Genomic DNA, 22,163 nt, shown 5'->3' with positions numbered 1-22,163 from the left:
GAATTTAGGAGCTCTAATCATCTAGCATAGACTTCAAACAGTACCAGGCTATATGGAGCTGAAAGGCGTTTCTTGTGTGCAGCCCACACTCGTTTTCATATATGGAGACAGGGGTGTGAATCTTTCAGTATCTCATGATTCGATCATAGAATAGTCTGACAACGCCGCTGTTAACAGTGTACACCAAACACACACACACACACACACACACACACACTGCTCTGCTTTTGTCATTGCTGTACATTTATACATGTTTGCCATGGAATAACTAGAATACAACCAATATGGTGTGCCCATAAAACATATCCACATCTGCCTCTGCCCCTAGGTGAGTCCATTCATTGATGAAAACACCCGCAAGAAGTTCCTCATCTTCGCAGGCAATGACTACCAGGGTCCTGGAGGGCTGGTGGATTACATAGACAAGGAGATCATCCCTGACTTCCTGGCAGGGGAGTGTATGGTGAGTGTCATTTAGTGCTGAATAGAGCTGCAATGATAAGTGCACTAATCATCTAGTCGATTGGCTGGAAGAATTTTCAGCCCCTCAAACATGGTCATTTCCTACTTTTCTCTGTTTTTATATGATACTAAATTGAATATCTTTGGGTTTTGGACTGACAAAACAAGATATTAAAGACATCACCTTAGACTTTGAATTCTCAATTGTGTGTGTGTGTGTGTGTGTGTGTGTGTGTGTGTGTGTGTGTGTGTGTGTGTGTGTGTGTGTGTGTGTGTGTGTGTGTGTGTGTGTGTGTGTGTGTGTGTGTGTGTGTGCTCTGCAGTGTGAAATACCAGAGGGAGGCCTGGTTCCCAAGTCCATGTACCGCACAACTGAGGAGCTGGAGAACGAAGATGTCCGCCTGTGGACCGAGACAATTTACCACAGCGCCAGCATCTTCAAGGGAGCGCCACACGAGGTGAGGCTTCGCATTGATGCACCAAAGTGAAAAAAAAGATAGAAAGCCTGTGGTGATGTTTAAAATAAATATGTAGGACACCACAGCAGAGAGCGGCCTGGTGGAAGTTTTGTTGAAAGGTCTGCCATCTAGTGGTTGTTTGTGGTAGAGGACTACTTTGTAACATAATCTGTCTGCAGTGACATATTAATCATGTTGCATTATTTATACCAAAGGGAGAGATGCATCGTCATACACATTCACCCCTCTGGAAATGGTTTTGATTTCATGTTAATGAGCTCATAACTTCACAAACAGATGTTTGTCTCTTTGTCACTGACAGTCTTTTGTATTATGACTCATTCAGCTAGGTCTTAAATATGGAGCAACATAAAATGAATGAGAGTTTAAATGAGTACAACACTGTTATGAATGACTAATGAAGAGTGCAAGGTTCACAGTAGGGCTGCTCTGAAAAAATCCCATTTTTTAATATGATTGAAATTAATAAAAGTGTCCAGGATTATATTTTATTTATAATGTGAATATGAATGTTGTGAAAGAAGCTTCAAACTATTCATTAAGGCCATAGTGCTGCGGCCCTGACCCGGTCACAAAGAAAGGCTGCATGTAAATGTTTGGTTTAGTTCTTGTGATTCTCTCAATTAAAGTTTCTGGCCAAACCTCACGTCTGTCTTCCCTCCCTCTCTCCCCGAACCAGCTTCTGATCGAGATCATCGATGCCTCCTCAGTCATCACCTGGGACTTTGACATGTGCAAAGGCGACGTAGTTTTCAATATCTATCACTCCAAGCGGGCCCCCCAGCCTCCGCGTAAAGACCCCCCGGCAGCCCACGGCATCACCTCCCCAGTAGGCAACAATGTCCAGCTTATCGACAAGTCGTGGACGCTGGGGCAGGATTACAGCATGGTGGAGTCCCCGCTCACCTGCAAGGAGGGCGAGAGTGTGCAGGTGAGGGTCCAGGACTGAAGTGATGCCACGATTTGTTTTATTATGTTTTTTTTGTCAGTCACTGACGTTGTGTCCTCTCCTCAGGGCTCCCATATTACACGTTGGCCAGGTTTCTACATCCTCCAGTGGAAGTTCCACAACATGCCGGCCTGCTTGGCCACCAACCTGCCCCGAGTGGAAGACGTGCTGGCCACCCTGCAGGTCTCCTCGCACAAGTGCAAAGTCATGTACTACACTGAGGTGTTGGGCTCTGAGGACTTCAGGTTAGTGTGAGTGTGAGTGTGAGGGTGAGGGTGAGTGTGAGGGTGAGGGTGAGGGTGAGGGTGAGGGTGAGGGTGAGGGTGAGTGTGTGTGAGGGTGAGGGTGAGGGTGAGTGTGAGGGTGAGGGTGAGGGTGAGGGTGAGGGTGAGGGTGAGTGTGAGGGTGAGGGTGAGTGAAAGACAAAGACATTTGTGTCCATGCTATACACGTGGAGTGTGTCCATGTATCTGTTTTAAGGTGTTTTACCCTGATGTTCAGACATTATTCCTTTAGGACTGCTCACTCTTTCTTCTCCACGTCCCCTCTACAACCTACCACATAGTGCCACGTCTGACATTAGATACCGAATGATAATGAAATCTGTAATGTTGCTTTAATGACCCTACTAGAGCATCATGACTGTTTTAGGCCCAAAGTTTTGAAACGCTTCCCTCCTTCAGAAACTCTTTTAATCCAGCTTTTCAACCCTCTCCTTCTGCTCTGTCTTCTTCCTCTGAAGAATGGCTTGCTGCGATGTGCAGAGTTTGTAAGTGGCTCAGTGTTTGCCCCTTTTTCCTATAGCACTAGCTCATTGTCATTGCTGCTAGTTTGAACGGCCCCCTCCATGGCAGTCATGCTTGTGATGCAGCAAAAAGATGCTTGTTTGCATCTGTTCTTGCTTATGGCTTTTGTTAGCATTTGCTCTCAGGATGCTATTGCTTTGTTTTAGTGAAGAAAGAATCCTTGCACTGAGACTACGTGTACTTGCTGGCCTCAGTCCCCCTGACTGCATGACTAACGATATCAGGGATCGTAGGCTCAGCACACTCGTGCTCCGCTGCTGTATACTCAACTGTGCACTAGGGTTCATTTTGTCAGCGTCTTAGTTTTGGTCATATTTAGTTGACCTCATCCTTTTTTCCCTGTTAAGTTTTAGTTGAATAAAGTTCTGGGTATTTTAGTTTCATCTTAGTCAAATAAAACCGTAACTTTTAGTTTTAGTCGATGAAAACTGTTGACATTTTAGTTATTTTTTCTATTATAATGAACATTTCAGTCCATCTAGTCCAGCCATGCCTAAACAACTGGTATAATATAATTACAGTATAGAATAATTTGTCAGCGATTAAAGAGATATTTTGCTAAAGTTTTTATTTTTAAACTACATAATCTGGTCCTTTTTTCATCAACAATATTGCATGTTGATAATTTCACAGTTGGTGTTTGGTGACGTCGGCGCCTCTCGTCATTGCATCGTCTTAGTCATGGAAAAATGGCCTTCATTAAGAAAAATGAACCCTGGTGTACACCTGCCCACCTTACACCAACACCTGCACTTGTAATAATAATAATAATAATAATAATATTGTATTTATAAAGCGCCTTGTATACCTACTTACACACATATTTCCTGCCATTCTTGTTTCTCTTCACACTTCCATTTGTACTAGCAACTTACTGAATGTCACTCTGCTCATTCCTTTTACTTTGACTGAAACAGACTTTGAGATCATCATCTAACTCATTCTAGTAGCATTTAACTGGATGTTTTCTAATGGTTGACGCATCTGGTTAAAATATCTAAAACACCCGTCTGAGCTAAGTAAATGTAGAATTTAGGTAACATTCTCTTTTGCCCTGTCTGTAATGTTCCTGTGCAACAACCTACACACTAGGGCTGTACCCAGAGTCTTATTTCTTCTTTTAAAAAAGAAAATGAAGCTTCAAATGTATATTCATGATTTATTTCATAAAAGATAAATAACCTGGAAGGTAGCAGTAGGTGTTCCTGATACATTATAGATGTGGGCCTCCTAGAAAGTATTGCTACTACATTGTTAAAAACACGTCAAGACGGACTTCATGAATCATTCATGTCATATTAATGTAAAAAAGACTCAGACTGCTTAATGCTTTGCCACAGGCTGGGAGCCATTACACATAACACCAAAGGCTTTTTGGGGTTTTGCATGTAAGAAAGAGTGGATCTGCTTCTGCCCTCAACAAAACACTCCAAACTTCCTCCAGAGCAAAACACTTTACTGGAACAAGCAGGAATTTGGCATTTTGAGATCCTCTCACATTTGAACCTTTTACCAGACACACTGAGCGTACAGAGCCACACGGAGGGAATCATCTCCTTCCTGTAGCTTTATCATGAGCACGAGTCAGTGGCCAGTGGTGGAAAGTAGTACTCAAGTAGTGTACTTAAGTACAAGTACCCTGAAATTGCACTTAAGTAATTACATTTTCCAATATAGTAAGTAAGTAATTCCATGATCTTTATACTTGTGCTCCACATCTCAGAGGGAAATATTGTACTTTTTACTGCACTACATTTATCTGACCGCTGCAGTCACTTTGAAGATCAAGCTTTTACTCTCGACATATGTTCAGTTTATAACATATGATGCATCACTGAATTGTTATAGATTCAAATATCCAACAGTATAAATAGTAGTTAAAAGAAGCTTCATTTTGTCCAGCAAAAACATAAAATGCTGGTAATAATCCAATAATATAATCTTACATTCTGCTCCTAATGAGTGCTTTAACTTTAATACTTTAATGACATTTAGCTGCTAACACTTTATACTATGATTATACTCCTGACTAGTACTGAGGTGCTGCTCTGAATCCTTCCACCACGGTCAGTGGCAGGCTGCGGTTGTATACATGTGAAGTGAATACTGAGACGTTTGTGTGCGCTCACATGTTCTCTGTCTGTTACCTCAGGGGCTCCATGACTAGCCTGGAGTCGAGCCACAGCGGCTTCTCTCAGCTCAGCGCCGCCACCACCTCCTCCAGCCAATCACAGTCCAGCTCGATGATCTCCAGGTAGAAAGACTGAGGACTTCATTCCCCACAATCCCCCTCTCCACTGCCCTTAACGTCAACACCAAAGCCAACCCTCGTCGTCTTTGGACTCTGTTCCCATTGCACAGCCAGTCTCTATGGAACTGCAGCATGTTTGCACAAACAGAAGACAAAGAATTAAAAAAATGAATTAAAACAAATCAGAGACAAAAAAAGAAAATAAGGGCTTATTTTTGCACAAAGTTGATATATTTTTTGTGCCTGGCATCTCTGCCGGGCACAGTTTGAATCTAAACATTAGCAGAATGTTTGTGTGGATATATTAAAGGTCGGGAGATGAATGGCGGTGCCTTCGTGGCACCAGAAGCTGAAAGAAGCAATACTTTCATCCTGCGAGCGGCGGAGTTCGGATGAAGACACTGGAGGCGCTGTTGCATATATGCATTCACATCTACATCCACATATACAGGACTGAGGCGACGCATACCTCATTCATGTGCGCTCTCTGAAAAACTGTATGTGCTGTTACATACACACACACAAACACACAAACACACACATGGACGTTTGATGACATGCAAAAAAATTGACAGTGTTTGCCATATTACCAGAGCGGTTTATTGAATCTGGTGAATTGTTCATAGGTCAAGTGTGGGTGGGCGGGGGGGGGGGGGGGGGGGGGACTCTGAACGGGACCTGGGTCAAAGATCACCTGCAAATAATGTTGGTATTCAATCGTCATGGAGTTACGGAGTGGGTGGAGCTTACTGAATCGCGACAATGCAGGTGGTGTCCGCGAAGTTGCCAGGTGACGGGAAAATAACATTCACAAGTTTTCCCGAGGCCGTGTGACCTGTCATTCATTTCGTTGTCTCATTTGGCAAACCCCACCCGCCCGTCTCACGAGGGCTTTATCACACCTTGAAAAGCATTTGAATATTTGACCCGGGTCTGACTCTTAGCGAAGTAAATCCGCTAGAAGCAATAACACAAGTTTGACTTTCTACTGTGTGAAATATTTCTATTTATCATTGAGATGTGTGTGTGGACGATCATGGGTGCTGATTGCAGATGAGCTTTTTTGTTGTAAGTTGCGTGCAGGCAGACGGACGGGCAAACTGAGCCAGTAAACGACAAACTTCTTGTCTCCGTCACCATTCTGTCAGGAGAGGAACAAAAATAATTCGCCAGATTTACTCCTGGACACCTTTTTGTACTTTCCTCATTAGGACCACAGTTGGTTTGCTTTCTGTCCAGCGTCTGCATGATTGAGGAACTCGGGGCAAAATCAAGTCGTGGAGGCGACGCTGATTAGTGAATGTGCTATGTGATAGTCGAGCGCTTGCCAACCAGTGAAACGCCTGAATTTGAAAGGGTTGTAATGCAATTGGGCAGAGCCTCCATCATTCTCAACTTATTTTTCCGAGTGATGTAGATTTCAGGGTGCATTAGGAATGAATGTTACTGTGTGATTATCATTTGACGTCACGCCGGCAGACAACGTATGGATACTGCACATGTTGGTGGGAGTTTGTTACTGTCTTTGAAGGTGATGGGGTGAAGCAGTGTGCTGTGTTACTGCATGCTCGCGTGTTGATTGGGTTTACAGATCTATATTATTTAAAAATGAAGACATAGCCATTTTAAGAGTCATGTGTCAATAAATACCATGTTAGCCTTTGTAAGCATCACTTAGAAACATACCTGCTTTTTTCAAGGTCACCACTGTAATAGATTGTGAACTGAATGAACATTTATAAATTCAACAGGTTTTAATATTTGGTTGATTAGCATTGGGGACTTCACGTAGATGGAACTCCCTGTAGAGGGCGGAGATGATCGCCATTGCCAAGAGTCATTCTCTCGTGCTGTTGCCATCGTTACCGAGTGCAGCTGACAGCAAAGGAAACACAAGATAAGACGGACGGACGCTTCCTCCTGAAGTTACGGGCCCTGGCTGCTGTTGTCTTTGATACATGAAACTGCTTGTTTTTTAAAAAACTATTAACAAAAGGTCAAGGGTTAACTTGTATATGTCATTGAACTGCAATAACATGAAATGCTTTACTGAGAAAAAGGACCTCCTCAGATTGTTGGGCTATTAAAAGTGTGTGTGATGGTGTAAAAGAATGACTGTTAGAAACGGTGGGGATAAAAGATATGCCTGTAAAATGCTCCCGCTGCCCCTCACGGCAGCAGTGTTTCTCTACGTCTCCCATTCTGAAGCATGTCTAGAATCCCACGACTAACTCTCACCTGGTTTCTCCTTCAGGAGGCGTCAATGGTTCGACGGAGGACGGAGGATCAGTTTCAGATAAAACTGCTCTTCTGGTTCCCGTTGTCTCTTTCTCTCTATAAACTCTTCATGTCATGTGTACACTCCAGTTTTGCTGTTTTGCTTTCAAACACTTTTCTTTGTGTATAACTTAGAAAGCAGAGTGGATCTTGATTGAAATCAGAGGTTTTGGTTTAATTTCCGTTTCAATTCAGTGTTCCACATACCAGAAGACTCCTGCTTCTCTGACTGAAGCTCTTACATCGTGTGCACTTTTCATCAAGATCTCATTGGTAGATGAGGGCTATAACTGTTTATCTGTCTCTGCTTCCTTCTCCGACATCGTCACATATCGTCTCTTTACCTTGATGTGAGGAATTATGTTCAAAGTACATGTTTGGATTAATGAGAATATGGCGCCTTTACATTTTTTGAAAACATTAAACTTGAATTATGAGAAACTATATGCACTTGTGTCGCATTCATTTTCCACGTGTCTTTGTTAGTTTGGATTAAGTGATGAAAGCAGTTAAGTACATATTAAGATCTAAAACTTAAAATGTTTGAGCTGGACAGTTTATATTTAAGAGATTTAAATAGTGCAAAATTGTGTTTGTGTGTCTCCCTGCATTTTGTAATCACTATGTCTATTAAACTTGTAATACTTTGCTAATGAAAAAAATCATCAAAATGGCTTTCATGTTTGCTGCATCACTGACTTCAATAATGACCAAACAAATAATCCCCTACTGACCTGAATCTCCTGTTTTTCAGTCTCTTTTTCCTCTGGGTTACTCTCAGTTCTGCTGTCAGTGTTTGACTGAAATATGTGCTGTTGGTTTTCTGAGGTGTAGATCAAAGCATGGAGGAGGATCAAAAGTAACAGGTTCTTGGCAGCCAAACATTGTGAGATCACACGGTTCTGAACAAATACTGTTATCTGATTAAATTGATGTCTGTGGAGCATGGCTAATAATCACTTTTATTTTCTTCAGATTTTAGACAAAGGAAGAAATGCAACGTCCACCTTTTTCACAGCAGTCAGGCTCTAATACTGGTGTGATTATCTGCCTTTACAGGCACATACAGCTGTATCTGTGTGGCATTGGATATTAAGTACATGATTTTAAAAAACGTGTCCAAGAGTTGAAACAAAAAGAAGAGCAGAGGGCTCTGTGAATTCAGGCCTGAACTTTGCTTTATGGATGTGAAATTCTCCCTGTAAAATTAATAAATAAAGAAATTCATAAAATAGATGTTTAGTTTCTAGTTTTAGTATTTTTATAAACTTCACATTATCAAGAAATCTTGAGACAAATTGGTTGGGGGAACACATATTACGCACAATTTTGTAATTTTGTAATTTTGGATTTCAAATTGATATGGGGGAATGTTGTTTCCCAATGAACACTGGAAAAAGGAGCTGCAGTGTCATTTCTCTCCGTGTCCTTCGCTCTTCTGGCCACTAGATGGCAGAATGTTCCCGCGCAACTCCACACGCAGGCTCCGCCCTCGCTGTGACGTCACTACGCGGAAGCAAAACAGGGACGACACAAGCGCCGGTGTGTCACGTTGCTTCTGTCAGTTGGTTTTCTTTAATAAAAATCTTTTTTCAGCTGACTGTGTCCTCCTCACCCGGCTGGTACAGATGTCGGCTCGTCCTGCAGAAGAGTTGGTGGAACAGTGGGAGAGGTCAGAGTGCGGTTCTTCTGTTTATATACACACAGTACTGTCAGGTACACCTACACCTACAGTGCAACCTTATATAATAGACTACGAGTACAACTCACTGGAATTTATCTCGAACAATTGTTATCGTTCGCTAGTATTAGCTTGGTTAAAGAAATCAAGGTGCTTCGCCACTTGTCTGAGTCCCTGCTGTGTTGTTGTAACTCTGCCAGCAGCAGCTCTGGATCTGTACCACCAGTCCTCAGCAGACATTGATTTGTGAGTTTGTAATGACAAGGCCAGTGATAACACTATAATTCCATATTATGTCCTTATGTCCCGCCTGCCATCTCCTGCTCTGATGTGTTTGTGTGTGTGTGCGCGTGAGTGTGTGTGTGTCCATTTCAATATTGCACAAAATAAAAGATGACCTCAATCTAAATGAGATGACCTTCTGTGAGGAAGTTTGTGCACATAAATACGAAACAATCAAACATCTCATTTTGATGCTTCTGAAGAAAGTTATAAGAATTGCAAACAGAGCTGACCTACCTATTATTTATAAACTCACATGAGCTCAAATTTAGTAAAGTAAAAAATCCAGACTGTCTCCAGAGGTTGTTCCAAATAAAGTAATTATGAACTAAGTTAACAAATGCAAAGATTATAACAAATGCAGAACAAAGATGTATAACTCTGAAAGGAGTTAATTTGTGGGATATGTTTTGAAAAGGAAATTAAAATGGTAATACACTTAAAAATAGGATGATAAAACCGAGGAATGAACACTGGAATATATGAACTTTAGTTTGGGACTCTTGGGTGTGTATAATACAAATATATATTGTATTGTCAGTGTATGAATCTGAAGGGAATTAGTTAGGCGTAATAAGCTGAGGCCTCAGCCTTTACCTTTTGTGGCAGCATGAACTTGCTTTGGTTTGTCACTACTTCAGAAGTAATGACTTGGTATTGTGTACAGCTGAGCACCAAACACAACAGCTTTGCTTTTGTATTTATTATTTTAAGAAAGCGTAATATTCTACATTATGGTCTGGTGTATATATATATATATATATATATATATATATATATACTTTATGTATACAGGTTTTTACATTATTACTAAAGTAAACATTTCTTCAGCTGTATTCTAAGACATTGAAAACTTAAGTTGTCTAATTTAAGTCCAAATAATGAAATACATGTCAGTCAATATGAGAGTGATCGCAGTTGCTGGTCTTGTGTTCACATTTGATATGTACACTTGAATTAGTTTGAGTATGTGTCCCTGCTTGTTTCCTCTGTGCAGCGAGCAGGCCCGCCTCAGGCAGCAGGTGGTGGAGGAGGACACTGAGGACTGGCAGAGGAGTCCACACTTCTCGGGCCTGCAGAGAGTCGGAGGAGTGGACCTCTCCTTCATCAAAGGGGATGATGTGAACGCCTGCGCCCAGCTCGTGGTGCTCAGCTACCCCGACCTGGAGGTGAGCTGTCTCCTCCCCGCACCCAGACACATGAACTCTTTGTCTCTGGGAACAGAATGCAGTGCCACCACCACCCAACAGAACCTTATCAGAACCTGCATTTGTCAGAAAAAGTCACATTTCCACAACAAGAACACGGAACTGGAATAATGAAAATATAACATATCATGTTGTACTCGTGTTTTTCTTTTTATCCTTCATACTGTGAACCTTCACACATTCATTGGACTATTTTGCCCATTTCTGCACAAAACTACCACTTCTGAAAACTGCACAGTTCTTCCACTTTTGATTCAGATATACTTTAAATATTTTCTGTGGTGCAAGCTGCACAGCTCGCTGCTGGAGTCCTGTTGTTTTTATTCTCAGTATTCTTCTTTCTGACTTATTTTCTCCGCTAAAAGTGTCCGTGCAGCAAAAACCGTAAAACCAAAAGTTCCCAGAATTAGTAGGTGGGTTGCAAATTCCTCGCACTACTCATGCACATAATATATCTCATAAACCTCAAGGTGGTGCTGTGAAATCAAGTTTATGTTTGCAATTATTAATTATATATATTTTTATAAATACGATTAATTAACAGTACCAGTCAAAAGTTTGCACACACCTTCTCATTCACATTGATTGAGAAGGTGTGTGCAAACCTTTGACTGGTACTGTATATATAAATCATTATAGTACAGTATGCACAACATTTTATATTGTGCCACATTTCTTATCAAACTTGAAACCATCAGAATGATGCGCGATGTTTAAGAGAGTTTATCACCAACATTTTGACTTTTTTACACGTGGCATCCTTACCTCAACTTGTGAGAAGAAAAAAAGTCTCCCCATTGGCTCAGTCAGTCAGCAAGCAGTCAGTCAGCAAGCAGTCAGTCAGTCAGTCAGCAAGCAGTCAGTCAGCAAGCAGTCAGCAAGCAGTCAGTCAGCAAGCAGTCAGTCAGTCAGTCAGTCAGTCAGCAGTCAGTCAGTCAGCAAGCAGTCAGTCAGTCAGTCAGCAAGCAGTCAGTCAGCAAGCAGTCAGTCAGCAGTCAGTCAGTCAGTCAGTCAGCAAGCAGTCAGTCAGTCAGCAAGCAGTCAGTCAGCCAGTCAGCAAGCAGTCAGTCAGCAAGCAGTCAGTCAGTCAGCAAGCAGTCAGTCAGCAAGCAGTCAGTCAGTCAGTCAGTCAGTCAGCAAGCAGTCAGTCAGTCAGCAAGCAGTCAGTCAGTCAGCAAGCAAGCAGTCAGTCATTCAGTCAGCAAGCAGTCAGTCAGCAAGCAGTCAGTCAGTCAGCAAGCAAGCAGTCAGTCATTCAGTCAGCAAGCAGTCAGTCAGTCAGCAAGCAGTCAGTCAGTCAGCAAGCAGTCAGTCAGTCAGTCAGCAAGCAGTCAGTCAGTCAGCAAGCAGTCAGTCAGTCAGCAAGCAGTCAGTCAAGGTCAGGGTTTGCATGTGGGAGGTTGTGACTATTCAAAAGCTTGGATTCATTGCTATATATATATATATATATAATACTATATTTTATAGTATTTTCTTTTCAGATTTTATTGCATTTCTCTTTTATTACATATTAATGTTTTTAGATTTTTGCAATACTTGGTTTTTTTTTATGTGAAAACCTCCTCGGCAATAAAACCGAATTCTGATTCTGTAAAACACTATCAGAATATTAGATTTGCCCTTAAAAATAGTCTGACTAACTTTATGTGGTGAATCCAAAGCTTCCTCACTTTGAATGTTCTGCTTGTTTGGGGCTCCTGAAAGCTGAGTGCACGAGGAACACCCCTCACTGAGGCTGTCTGGCTGGTTTGTGCAGCCTCTGAATTTCATCTTAGATCATTACTCCTAATACTTTGTGACTACGACCCTCTGATCATAAACTTCCTTTGATCTATTGTAGATATAAAACTATTGATCATCGCAGCTTTGACTTCAACTTGTAACCCACTCAACCCATATTTACATTATTCTTCCGTTTGTTGTATTTAGGAGGATCACCAATACAGAACCAAGATGTGCTTTTATTACTATGCTATAGACATTATAGTACATGTACCCGCACGTTTCATGAAGGGATTATGAATCACCTTTGAAATGTAAAAAAAAAATAATCCAAACTCAAAGGAGCTTTTGAAAAATGATAATAACAACAAACTTTATTGATATAGCAGCTTTCAAACACAGTTACAAAGTGCTTTCCAATAATAAAAAAAGAACACTTCAAAACACAAAGGGAATGAAAAAGCCAGCGACTAAACACATAAAACTTTTGTTTAAAGCACAAAATGTAATAAAACATAAATAAAATCACCAAAAAGCAAAAGTGTGTTTTTTAAAAGAGTTTGCAGCCCTGATCTCCTCACTTATTATTAACTCATTTCTTTGTGGATGTCTAATCTCATCCAACTAGTAGGTTTAATATACCATACAGCTGATTGAGCTGTATGGTATATTATTGTTATTATATTATTATTGTATATAAATTGAACCGGTTGTTAAAGTGACCTTGGCAGTCACAATTTTCATTTCATTAAACCTTTTCTATTCCTCCTCGCTGGTATTTATCTGAGCATTAGCATGAGCTGCTGGCACCTTCTCGTTATATAACACATTATAATTAATGTCATTTGTCACTGTACGCTGTTGATACATGGACCCAACAAGGCTAATGAAATGTTGTTTAGAAATGCTTTCCAGTAATGGGATTATGTTCCCTACTTGCTTTCATTTTACTCTAACACCGCCACCTAAGGCCATTTGTGACACAAAGTGAAACTGGTAACATGACGCACCGTGTGTCACACTGCATCTAAGTAGTCATGAAAAGGAACTCAACACACTTTTTAATCTGTAAATGTGAATAAATATCCTTTGGGCATGAACAAGCCTTTGCTGAGATGCTTGGCACATAACGACCTGGTGTGTTATCACCACTGTGTAGCAGAGGGGGATGAAGGCCACTGCAGTCAGAGATGCGACATTGACATATCCTGTTAACATTCCTGAACACGTCTTTGTGTCGAGGCAATCAAAACATCGGATCGGAGAAAAGCAGAAAATCTCCAGATGTGAGAGGCTGAAAGCAGCATTTCTGCCATTTGTGCATGAACATTTTTTACTCTTAATGAATCGATGATCAGGCTGCCTGTTATTTTTCTGTCAGTCGATGAGTCGACTAATCTCTGCAGCTCTAATGGTTACTGTGAGCGTCAACCAATGATAGAATGGTGACGCTTCTGCTCTATGCAAATAGGTTGATAAGAAGTGTTCGGCTGTACAGAAAGAGGTTTAGTTCTATGTTTAGGGCGCACTAAGAGCACTGTAAGTGGTCCCTGCACAGACAGCAGGTCACCATCATGAAACCTAAAACACAGAATATACACTTTACAGAGAGAAAAGATTTACGGAGCAGATATGCATGTTGCGGCAGACAAATACCACACCCTGAATTTATAACGTCCACTTTATAATTTCCACTTCTGAACACAGCAGGCAACTTAAAAAGAATAAGTTGCCTGAGGTTCTGAACATGTTCACAGCCTTAAATCAACAAGAAGTAACAGATGTTTCAGTGTGTGCCAGATGGAGGATGTTAGTGATGATCTTGCACAGCTTGTGTGCATCTGTGGACTCACTCCTACTTATACCCTGAGGTGGGCGCACTTGTCCGACGCATGCAGCCCCTGAACCCTGACACTGTCATTGTCTGAGCTCCATTCAGCACCAAAGATGCATGTATCCAAACCAGTTATTACACTTAAATAACACTGCTATATAACATCTGTATTTTTCAACCTGGACTCTATGTTCACATTTCTTGGTGTCTAAGTGACTACGGTAATCGGGACAACAACTTTTGAAATTGGTCCAGTATTGAGCGAGAGTAATCTGTCCCGGCTACTCCCCATCATTGTTCTGTACCACCAAGTCTCGCTCAAAACTTCGGAGAAGTCTTGTTATGAAATCAGAATTTACCTTTTTTTAGGTGTGTTACGTGAGTTAGCAGGTAGGGGGTCACTGTACTGAGATATTAACCAGTTTTCTGCCCCCTCCTCTTTTCCCAGGTGCTGTATGAGGACAGTCAGATGGTGACGCTGACGGCCCCCTACATAGCTGGCTTCCTGGCCTTCAGAGAAACCCCCTTCCTCCTGGAGGCTCTGCAGCGGCTGGAGAGGAACCAGCCCAAACTTGTGCCTCAGGTCTCCTTTTGCACACAAACAATAATGGAGTCATATTCAATATTTAATTGAAAAAGGATGTCTTCGTTCTGTTTGAGGACTTCTCACTATAACTGTAGTTAGGACATTTTCTAAGTACAAGAGCTAAGAGTGTTTCCCCGTGCATCATTAAGGTGTTAGAGGAGGGCCTCAAAGACTTCAGGCAGGAAAGGCGTTGCTCGCTTTTCCACTTGAAGAAAAGGTTTTTTTTAAACATGAAGATATTTTGCGTTGGTACTGAACAGAGTTTTGGTCCACGGCAAGCCTTCTTCATTTGTTGTTCTTTCCGTGAATCTTGCATGAAACCAGCATCTGAAAGAGTGAAAGTCCGCAGCCACACAAGCTCGTTACACACGCGGTTTGCTTTACAATTTGGCTTCATTTAAAATAGTTCAACATTTTGGGATCAGTGCTTATTAGTTTTCTTGTCGAGAGTGAGATGAGAAGATTAATACCACTCTCAGGTCTGTGAGCACAGAGCTGGAGTGAGGAAGTGGTTAGCCTAGCTTAGCATAAAGACCGGAGACAAGGGGAGCTACACTGGCTCTGTCCAATGTTAAAGAATATGCCTATGAAAACCTCTACGGTTTACTAATTAACACTTTATATTTAGTCTTTTAACCTGAGACAAGCAGAAACATTCAAATGTGTGCTTCCAACTCAAACTAAAAGAACTCATGTTTAACACAAACAAGTTACAAATGGTTCAGTCAGCTTTAGCAGTGTTGGAAGGCATGTAGAATTACATTTTCCAGGTCCGTCACGTGACGACATTGGGCCCAAAAAGACTTTTCCCCGTTGACTTAAAATTGGAAAGAGACATCTGTAAATCAGTGGACCATTTAATAATAAAAAAAGTAAATCAACTTCTCAGTACAAACATTTGAATAACCCAATTCAAAGTATTAGGTCCTATAAATCGTAAAATGATCTCCAATTAAGGGAAACACAAGTGCGCTTGCTGTATGGGCGCATCGATGCAGAAGATCCTGGTCATTTTATCACTGGGCAGTCGAGCCATTTTGGCCTCATGCATCACTAAGCAACTTTCATAAGAATGGTCGGGGTCCCGCTGTCTCCAGCTCTCTTTATACATCGTCTCCCCTTCCCTCCAGTCTAAGCTATTTCCCAAAGTGTTGAACTCTTTATCGTGGCGCCAGGGGAAAGCAGTGTAGTCATGACTTAATCTTAAAGTACAGATGAAACTGGGATTTTGCTAATTAATGTTTGAGGGATGAACTGAAAATATGTGTAAATGGAAGTCGTGGACTTTTAAAACGAGTTCTAAATTACTGACACACTAGAAGACGGACTACTTACTGACACTATCAGGCTCATTTAAATGGCGTAAACCTTTCCTTACTTCACGCACATTAGAACACACTGAATGAATTGCAACTCCTGCGACAAAGCTCTCACTGTTTTCAAAAAGTCTCTTATTCATCCTCACCCACTCACTTCTGTTTGTCGCAGCCCTCGCACCTCCCTCGCGTTCGCCCACTCTGTCTCTCTGTCACCACTCACGCAGGTGTGCAGAACAACACACATACACACTTTCACCCCACAACACACACACATGTTTACCTCTCGTGACATTTAGGCCTGGACTGACGCACTCACCGCTCTCTTTATCTGCAACCTTTGAAGTGAGTCCTTCCCACTGACTTATGATTCCAGCTGAAATATGTCTGTAGAGTCACCTTTGGCTTTGAGAATCCATCAGTGTGGTGGAGCTGGAAGAGTTAGAGTCTCAGTGTGAGGATCTTGTCTCTTACTAACTTTAACGTCTGAGGCTCAGGATAAAGACACTGTGCTGTCTCACACATCAGACGGTGGCTCAGGCAGTCGGGGTCACAGACTGTAGATACGCAGAAAGAAGTTTCTCAGTGATCGTTTTAACCTTATAATAACAGAAAAGCACAGATGGATGTCCTCTCAGCAGCCATGTAAAGCATTATTGATTACACCTGTGCTTTTCCTGCTATAACAAGTTCAAATGTCTGATAATGTTTTGTACTTAATTCATTGCAGCTGTGCCCTCTCCACAGGTGGTGTTTGTGGATGGGAATGGTCTCTTCCACTACAGAGGTAAGTCAAGCTGGACTGTACTGACCCAGACCCATGTTTTTACAACAAATTGTTTTACATTAATGGCAAGAAAAGCACACATGTAATTAATAATGTCGTTCTGCATTCACTATGGATGCACCCATTGTAAGATTTGGGGCAGATGTTTTAAATAACATAGCTGATACTGATGTTTTTGTTGTTGTTGATGTTTTCTTAATAGTTTATTTATTACCAGGAAAACAAATATATTAATATATATTTTTTTTTAAATCACGGCTTTTAAAGCCTTTTTAGCCTGTTACTCTGTTACCTACTTAATGAGAGGAATGTTTCCGTGGTTATCTTACAAAGCCCAACAAAAATGAGTTTTGTGAAACATAAATTAAAAGTAATAAACATTCCAAGAGAATATTCATGAAGCCATCTGGGATCGAGTAACCAGTGGACTATTGGCTGCAGGACGCTGCTCTCCCTAGAGGGCCTTTGTTTTAGGTGTCTAAAATACTTCTGTCTGTTTCTCCAAAATGTGGGCGAGCTGACCACCATCCACTCTAGTTAATACCCTGACTATGCATAATAACCTCATAACACATCACTTAAAAAAATCTATCAAACTATCCCTTCAAGAGTTGAAGGTGAGCGCAGCAGGCTGTGTAGGTCAGGTGGATACTTTTTGCAAGCTGTCTTTCTCTTTAGAAAAGATTCTGCAGTATTTTGTCTTATGTGTCATCTACCTGTCATCATGCAACCATATCACATTTCTTTATTATATCACACAACGTCATTACTGTTGTGTCAAGAGCAACTTGGGTTGCTGTGAGTTTGGATTTGACTGTCACTGTTCGGGCCCTGCAGAATTCGGCCTGGCGTGTCATCTCGGAGTGCTGTCAGGGCTGCCGTGTGTGGGCGTGGCCAAGAACCTGCTGCAGGTGCAGGGTGTGTACAAGAATGAGGAGCACCAATCACAGGTGAGACTCCACTTGAACTCACACTCCTCAAAGTTGTACATTTGTTTTTCCACTTCTGGGCTGTGGAGCTTTGTCTAGCCCTACGTGCATGTGTCTGTGTGTTAGTGTGTATGCTGTTTTGACTTTTATTATAAGCCAAGGCCTCCTTGTGTAGCTAATGCACAACGAGGCCTGTAACTGTTTGAATACAAATCAAGCTGGAACAAATACCTATTGGTCAAAGTATACCTGTGGGACAGCAAAAACTAAAATTCATTAATATGCAAATGTTCATTTTGTTTCAGTCTGCAGCCTCAGTGACCTGTTGAGGAAATAATAAAAACAAGTCAAAGTTAAACCTGCCTGATGAGCAGGAGCCCGGCTAGAGGACTGCTACACGTGGACTGTAGATGCACGTACACACACTATGCTGTGTGTATGAATGTTTTTGAAATCTTCATTAATCTGAAGCACACCAGCGTGCTGAGAGGCACTCTTCATAGAGAGAGCTTGAACCCTGCTTCTGCCCTGAGGTGACAATCGACCTCAAGTGCTTTCTCTGTGGAAAATATCGCTAAGCAAATTCCTTGTAGATGACGTCAATCTTTAGAAGAGCGGTGATGGGCATTTCCTGTAATGCTGATGACAAGTGCTATTGAAAAGTTTCTAAGGCAACGAGCATGGGTGGCTCGTGCAATCATCTCGTCCACTGCTAACTAAATTAGCAGGCAAAGAGACTCTCTGCTCATAACCCCAGCGGTCTTCCTGTAGTAGTGTAACATACTAATTCAATTCTCTGGAGGAGTGTAGCCATCCATCTCCCTCAATTACTGTTAGTGGCTTTGGCGTTAGAAAATGTTGGTCCGTCTCTGCCGCAGGGAAGAATCTGATCTCTCTGTTTGCACAGAACATGGTCACACATATCTGCTGATGCTAATCCTTGTTGCTCGGAGTTGCTCATTTGAGTTATTTGATAACATTGCTGCATCTTTAGGCTCAAGCTATCAGCTTTTGATCAGTTGCTGTGCAGGAAATGTTAGAATTCCCTCCCCGTCCATGTTGATATAATTGTCACTCTCTGGGGCTCCGTCTAATTTGTCTACAGGCTCGGCACAGAACTGCCACGCCTCAGGTCAACACTGGCGTTGGCGTTTGAGTGCTTGGTAGGAAATGAGCTGTGAAGTAATCTGTGAAACACAAGCCATATCAGGCTCCCTACCAAATCTGTGAGAAATAAGATTAGCCATTACCAGATCTACACACAGGGCGCCACGTAACACTGATACGCAATATGCTGTCATACTCAATTAGATGTCAGAGTTTCCCAAAACTCTGCCAGCACACAGAGTTCTCTATATAAAACAGGCAGTCTGAGTGTTTCTGAAGGTTACAGAGAGAACTTTCTCTCAGATGCTGTAATTAAATGTGCGAGCCTCGAAAGTAAAGGTGAGTGAGTGTGTCTTTATCAGACGAGGAACACAGAGGGCATTAATGTTAAGATATAACACTTTTAAGCTAAAGTATTCTGTGCATGTATAAATACACATTTGTGGCACGATGACCTAGCTGTTACAGAGAGTGTCCTTGTCGTCTTCTTAAGAAAAATTGTTTCTGATCTACCCCTAATCAGTAGGCGGTTAGCGAATAACAGCGGGCGAAGTGACTTCAGTCTTGTCACCACATTGAGGTAGCCATGTGTGGTGCAATTGTGCCTAATGTACATAGACCAACACTAAAACTTGTGATTTATTTCCTTTTACTGTTTTGATTGCATGTCTGTGTGTAGCTGGAGTGCAGATGTGGTTGGCCTAGCTTTAGCATGCCGACTAAGGAAAGACGTCATGTAACTCCTCCTGCAAATTGTTGATTTTACATTTTGGTTTGTGTTCAAATTAAACAAAGGAGACACAGCGTGATCATTTGTGAGCTGTAGAGTTGTTGGTAAGTGTATTTTTGAACTGGACAGAGCCAGACTAGGTTAAACTAGGCCAGTGGTTCCTAAACCTTCTGTGGCCAAGGCACACCAAAGACCAAGCCAACATCTCAAGGCACACCTGTGTTCATATCCGGGCAAAATCCCCTCTCTAACACATCGTATCACTGTCATCACTCTGTGAACATTTATTTAGTCCTTGTAAGAAGCTATTCTCCTTCACACTAGCAGAAAGCCTTTGATGTGTCACACTCTAATATTTCCCACCATGCGCAAACGGCTAAAACAGGTTCGCTTTGACAGATTTCTTTTTTTTTTAAATGTTTGTTTTATTTATATTTAGGTCAAAGCATAAAAGACCTATTGTTTCTATATTGTGAAATACGTGTGTAGGACAAAGCACTGATAAAGTACAGTGTTTCCCTGCCCTACTCCTATGCTGAGAGGAGTTGTATAGTCTTATGGCCAGGGGGACAAAAGAGTAGTAGCAAACAAGTATTGCTATGTAAAGATGTAATCTGGTAATGTCTCCCTGAGTAGAGAAAGAAGTCACACTCCCTCTGTGTGTGTGTGTGTGTGTGTGTGTGTGTGTGTGTGTGTGTGTGTGTGTGTGTGTGTGTGTGTGTGTGTGTGTGTGTGTGTGTGTGTGTGTGTGTGTGTGTGTGTGTGAGACCTATTGGCTGGCTAATGCGCTCATACTCATTACTTACCTCCGGGTGTAAACCAGAATTATTGCTCCGGTTTCCTCCAAGGTTAAAAGTATTAGCTTTGTCAGCACTGATACTCTTCCTGTTATTAGCGCTGTTAGCTGTTAGCACCGTTAGCTGTTAGCTGTAAACTAATCTCCAAATTGAAAACTGTCCGGCAGGTAATCCCGTCACAGACTGAATCATAGATTGAATGTCGTGTTTTGCCCCTTTAAGAAGTGAAACCAGCTTCTTCTCTGAAGTTGAATGTATTACTGATAATATTGGATTTTATTTAGATTTGGCTGCCAGCGATGGAACCTTTTGTAAACACTTGTGTAGTTCTTTTCACCAACTTGCAAACGGACATGAACAGTTTTTGACTGACTTGGTTGCTTCAGCGGTCTAAACGATGACATAAATACGGCATTAACGTACATCTACATTTCTTGCAGCTGAACGTCCTGCAGAAATGTAACGTGCCTGTGCTTGTACAGAAGCAGTGGAGTGCAGTGTGTCTCTATCTGTGCAGTCTGGAACAAAACAAAAGTGATGAAAAGGAGAGAAATGGTTTATTCTCTTCCTCTTTGTCCTCGATACTCTTTGGGAAAATAGTATCTCTGTTGTTGAGCTTCCTCGCTGCTCTGTGTCCTTCAGAGCTTACATCCTCTGTATTTGTCTTTCCCTCCTCTCTTTTGATCTCCTCTCCTCCCCTCCCACTCCACCCCCTTCCTCCATATCACTTTCTTTTCCTCCCATCTCATCTCTTTTTGTCCCTCTCTGTCTCTCTTTGTGTCTCTCTCTCTCACTGATAGCCTGGTTGTAATACAAACTAGTGTGTTATTGATGACTTGCTCTGTCTTTCTGACTTCTGCTATTCTGGCTTCAGTCCTACTCTTGCTTCATAGGAGCCAAATCTACACACACACACACACACACACACACACACACACACACACACACACACACACACACATATATATATACACAGACACACACACACACACACACACACACACATATATATATATACACAGACACACACACACACACACACACACACACACACACACACACACACACACACTCACACACTCACACTCACACTCACACACACCACACACACACACGCTGTTGGCCTCATCCCAGCTGGGATCGGAGGCCCTGTGCGGCCCCTCCTGTCTCCCTGCTGGCTGCTTGCTGTAATCAGTCATAGTAGAGCAGACACCCCATCCATCACAGAGGCTAAGCTCCCTTCATCGCTCTGGCCCATAACCCACAGCACACCTGTCAACAGCGGCCTGCATCACTACATCTGACTTTGCACCGTCTCTTCCACTGTGAGACCAAAACTTTGGTTCCTGTAGAAAAAATGAGACGTTTTTAAAACGCAGGTACCTTGAGTTCATCATCCACTAAAAAGAAATATGAAGTATCTTCCAGGTTTATTCTAGTTTATTTAGATTTGTATTAAACAGCAAATAGTAGCAAGTCAGTGTCACCAATTCAACACCTCAATGCCTCCTGAAGCTCTCTTCTTCCTCTCACTGCCTTCATGTTTGTAAAGTTTTCACAAAAGAGATGTTTGTAGTGTTAAGGCTCAGAATGATTGGTGTTTAATTTCAGGAATGTTACGCAGTCATTGGGGAAACCCTTGTATTCAAAATGCTGGAGATTTCATTCTTGAACGTAATGTAAGACACGGTGTGAAGATCTTTCAGAATTGCAAACAAAGTGCAAAGTGGAGAATGTAAGGCCTGGTTAAAGTTCAGGGTTTAAAGCTTTTGTATCAGCTAAAACTGAATTGTTTAATGTTTAAGTGAATTGAGTTGAGATGCAAACAAGGGAAAGGAGTTGAATGCAAACAAGAGGTCATACAGTGATATCGTTGCTTTCTTTAGCTCAGAAAACATCTGATATTCCTTTTGCGATGTGAAAAAGAGATATTATCCCGATCCTAGTCCAACTGTATATA

General features: G+C 41.7%; 2 protein-coding genes across 7 annotated transcripts in view; both read left to right on the top strand.

Annotated features, from left to right (window-relative positions):
- LOC115008614 (SEC14-like protein 1) overlaps positions 1–7,668 on the top strand; it is a 32,679-nt gene extending 25,011 nt beyond the window's left edge. Inside the window, exons 12-17 of one of the 2 annotated variants that reach the window (XM_029432318.1) lie at positions 329–463; positions 786–920; positions 1,621–1,872; positions 1,957–2,135; positions 2,633–2,659; positions 4,849–7,668. In XM_029432318.1, the coding sequence (XP_029288178.1) occupies positions 329–463; positions 786–920; positions 1,621–1,872; positions 1,957–2,135; positions 2,633–2,659; positions 4,849–4,954 (834 nt within the window). In that variant the 3' untranslated portion in view covers positions 4,955–7,668. The remainder of the gene's footprint in view (positions 1–328; positions 464–785; positions 921–1,620; positions 1,873–1,956; positions 2,136–2,632; positions 2,660–4,848) is intronic. The other variant, XM_029432326.1, reaches the window with a different exon arrangement.
- A 1,087-nt stretch (positions 7,669–8,755) lies between these two features.
- LOC115011608 (endonuclease V-like) overlaps positions 8,756–22,163 on the top strand; it is a 72,298-nt gene continuing 58,890 nt past the window's right edge. For all 5 annotated transcript variants that reach the window (XR_003832599.1, XM_029436743.1, XM_029436752.1 and 2 more), the window contains exons 1-5: positions 8,756–8,896; positions 10,185–10,356; positions 14,400–14,534; positions 16,601–16,640; positions 17,478–17,590. Coding sequence is in view for 4 of the 5 variants with exons in the window: in XM_029436743.1 (XP_029292603.1) it covers positions 8,853–8,896; positions 10,185–10,356; positions 14,400–14,534; positions 16,601–16,640; positions 17,478–17,590 (504 nt within the window). In the remaining variant the exon portion in view is untranslated. The remainder of the gene's footprint in view (positions 8,897–10,184; positions 10,357–14,399; positions 14,535–16,600; positions 16,641–17,477; positions 17,591–22,163) is intronic.

The sequence above is a fragment of the Cottoperca gobio genome, chromosome 1, assembly GCF_900634415.1.
Source record: "Cottoperca gobio chromosome 1, fCotGob3.1, whole genome shotgun sequence".
Classification (NCBI taxonomy): domain Eukaryota; kingdom Metazoa; phylum Chordata; class Actinopteri; order Perciformes; family Bovichtidae; genus Cottoperca; species Cottoperca gobio.
Note: the sequence above shows the minus strand (reverse complement) of the source record. Positions and strands in the feature narration are given on the sequence as shown.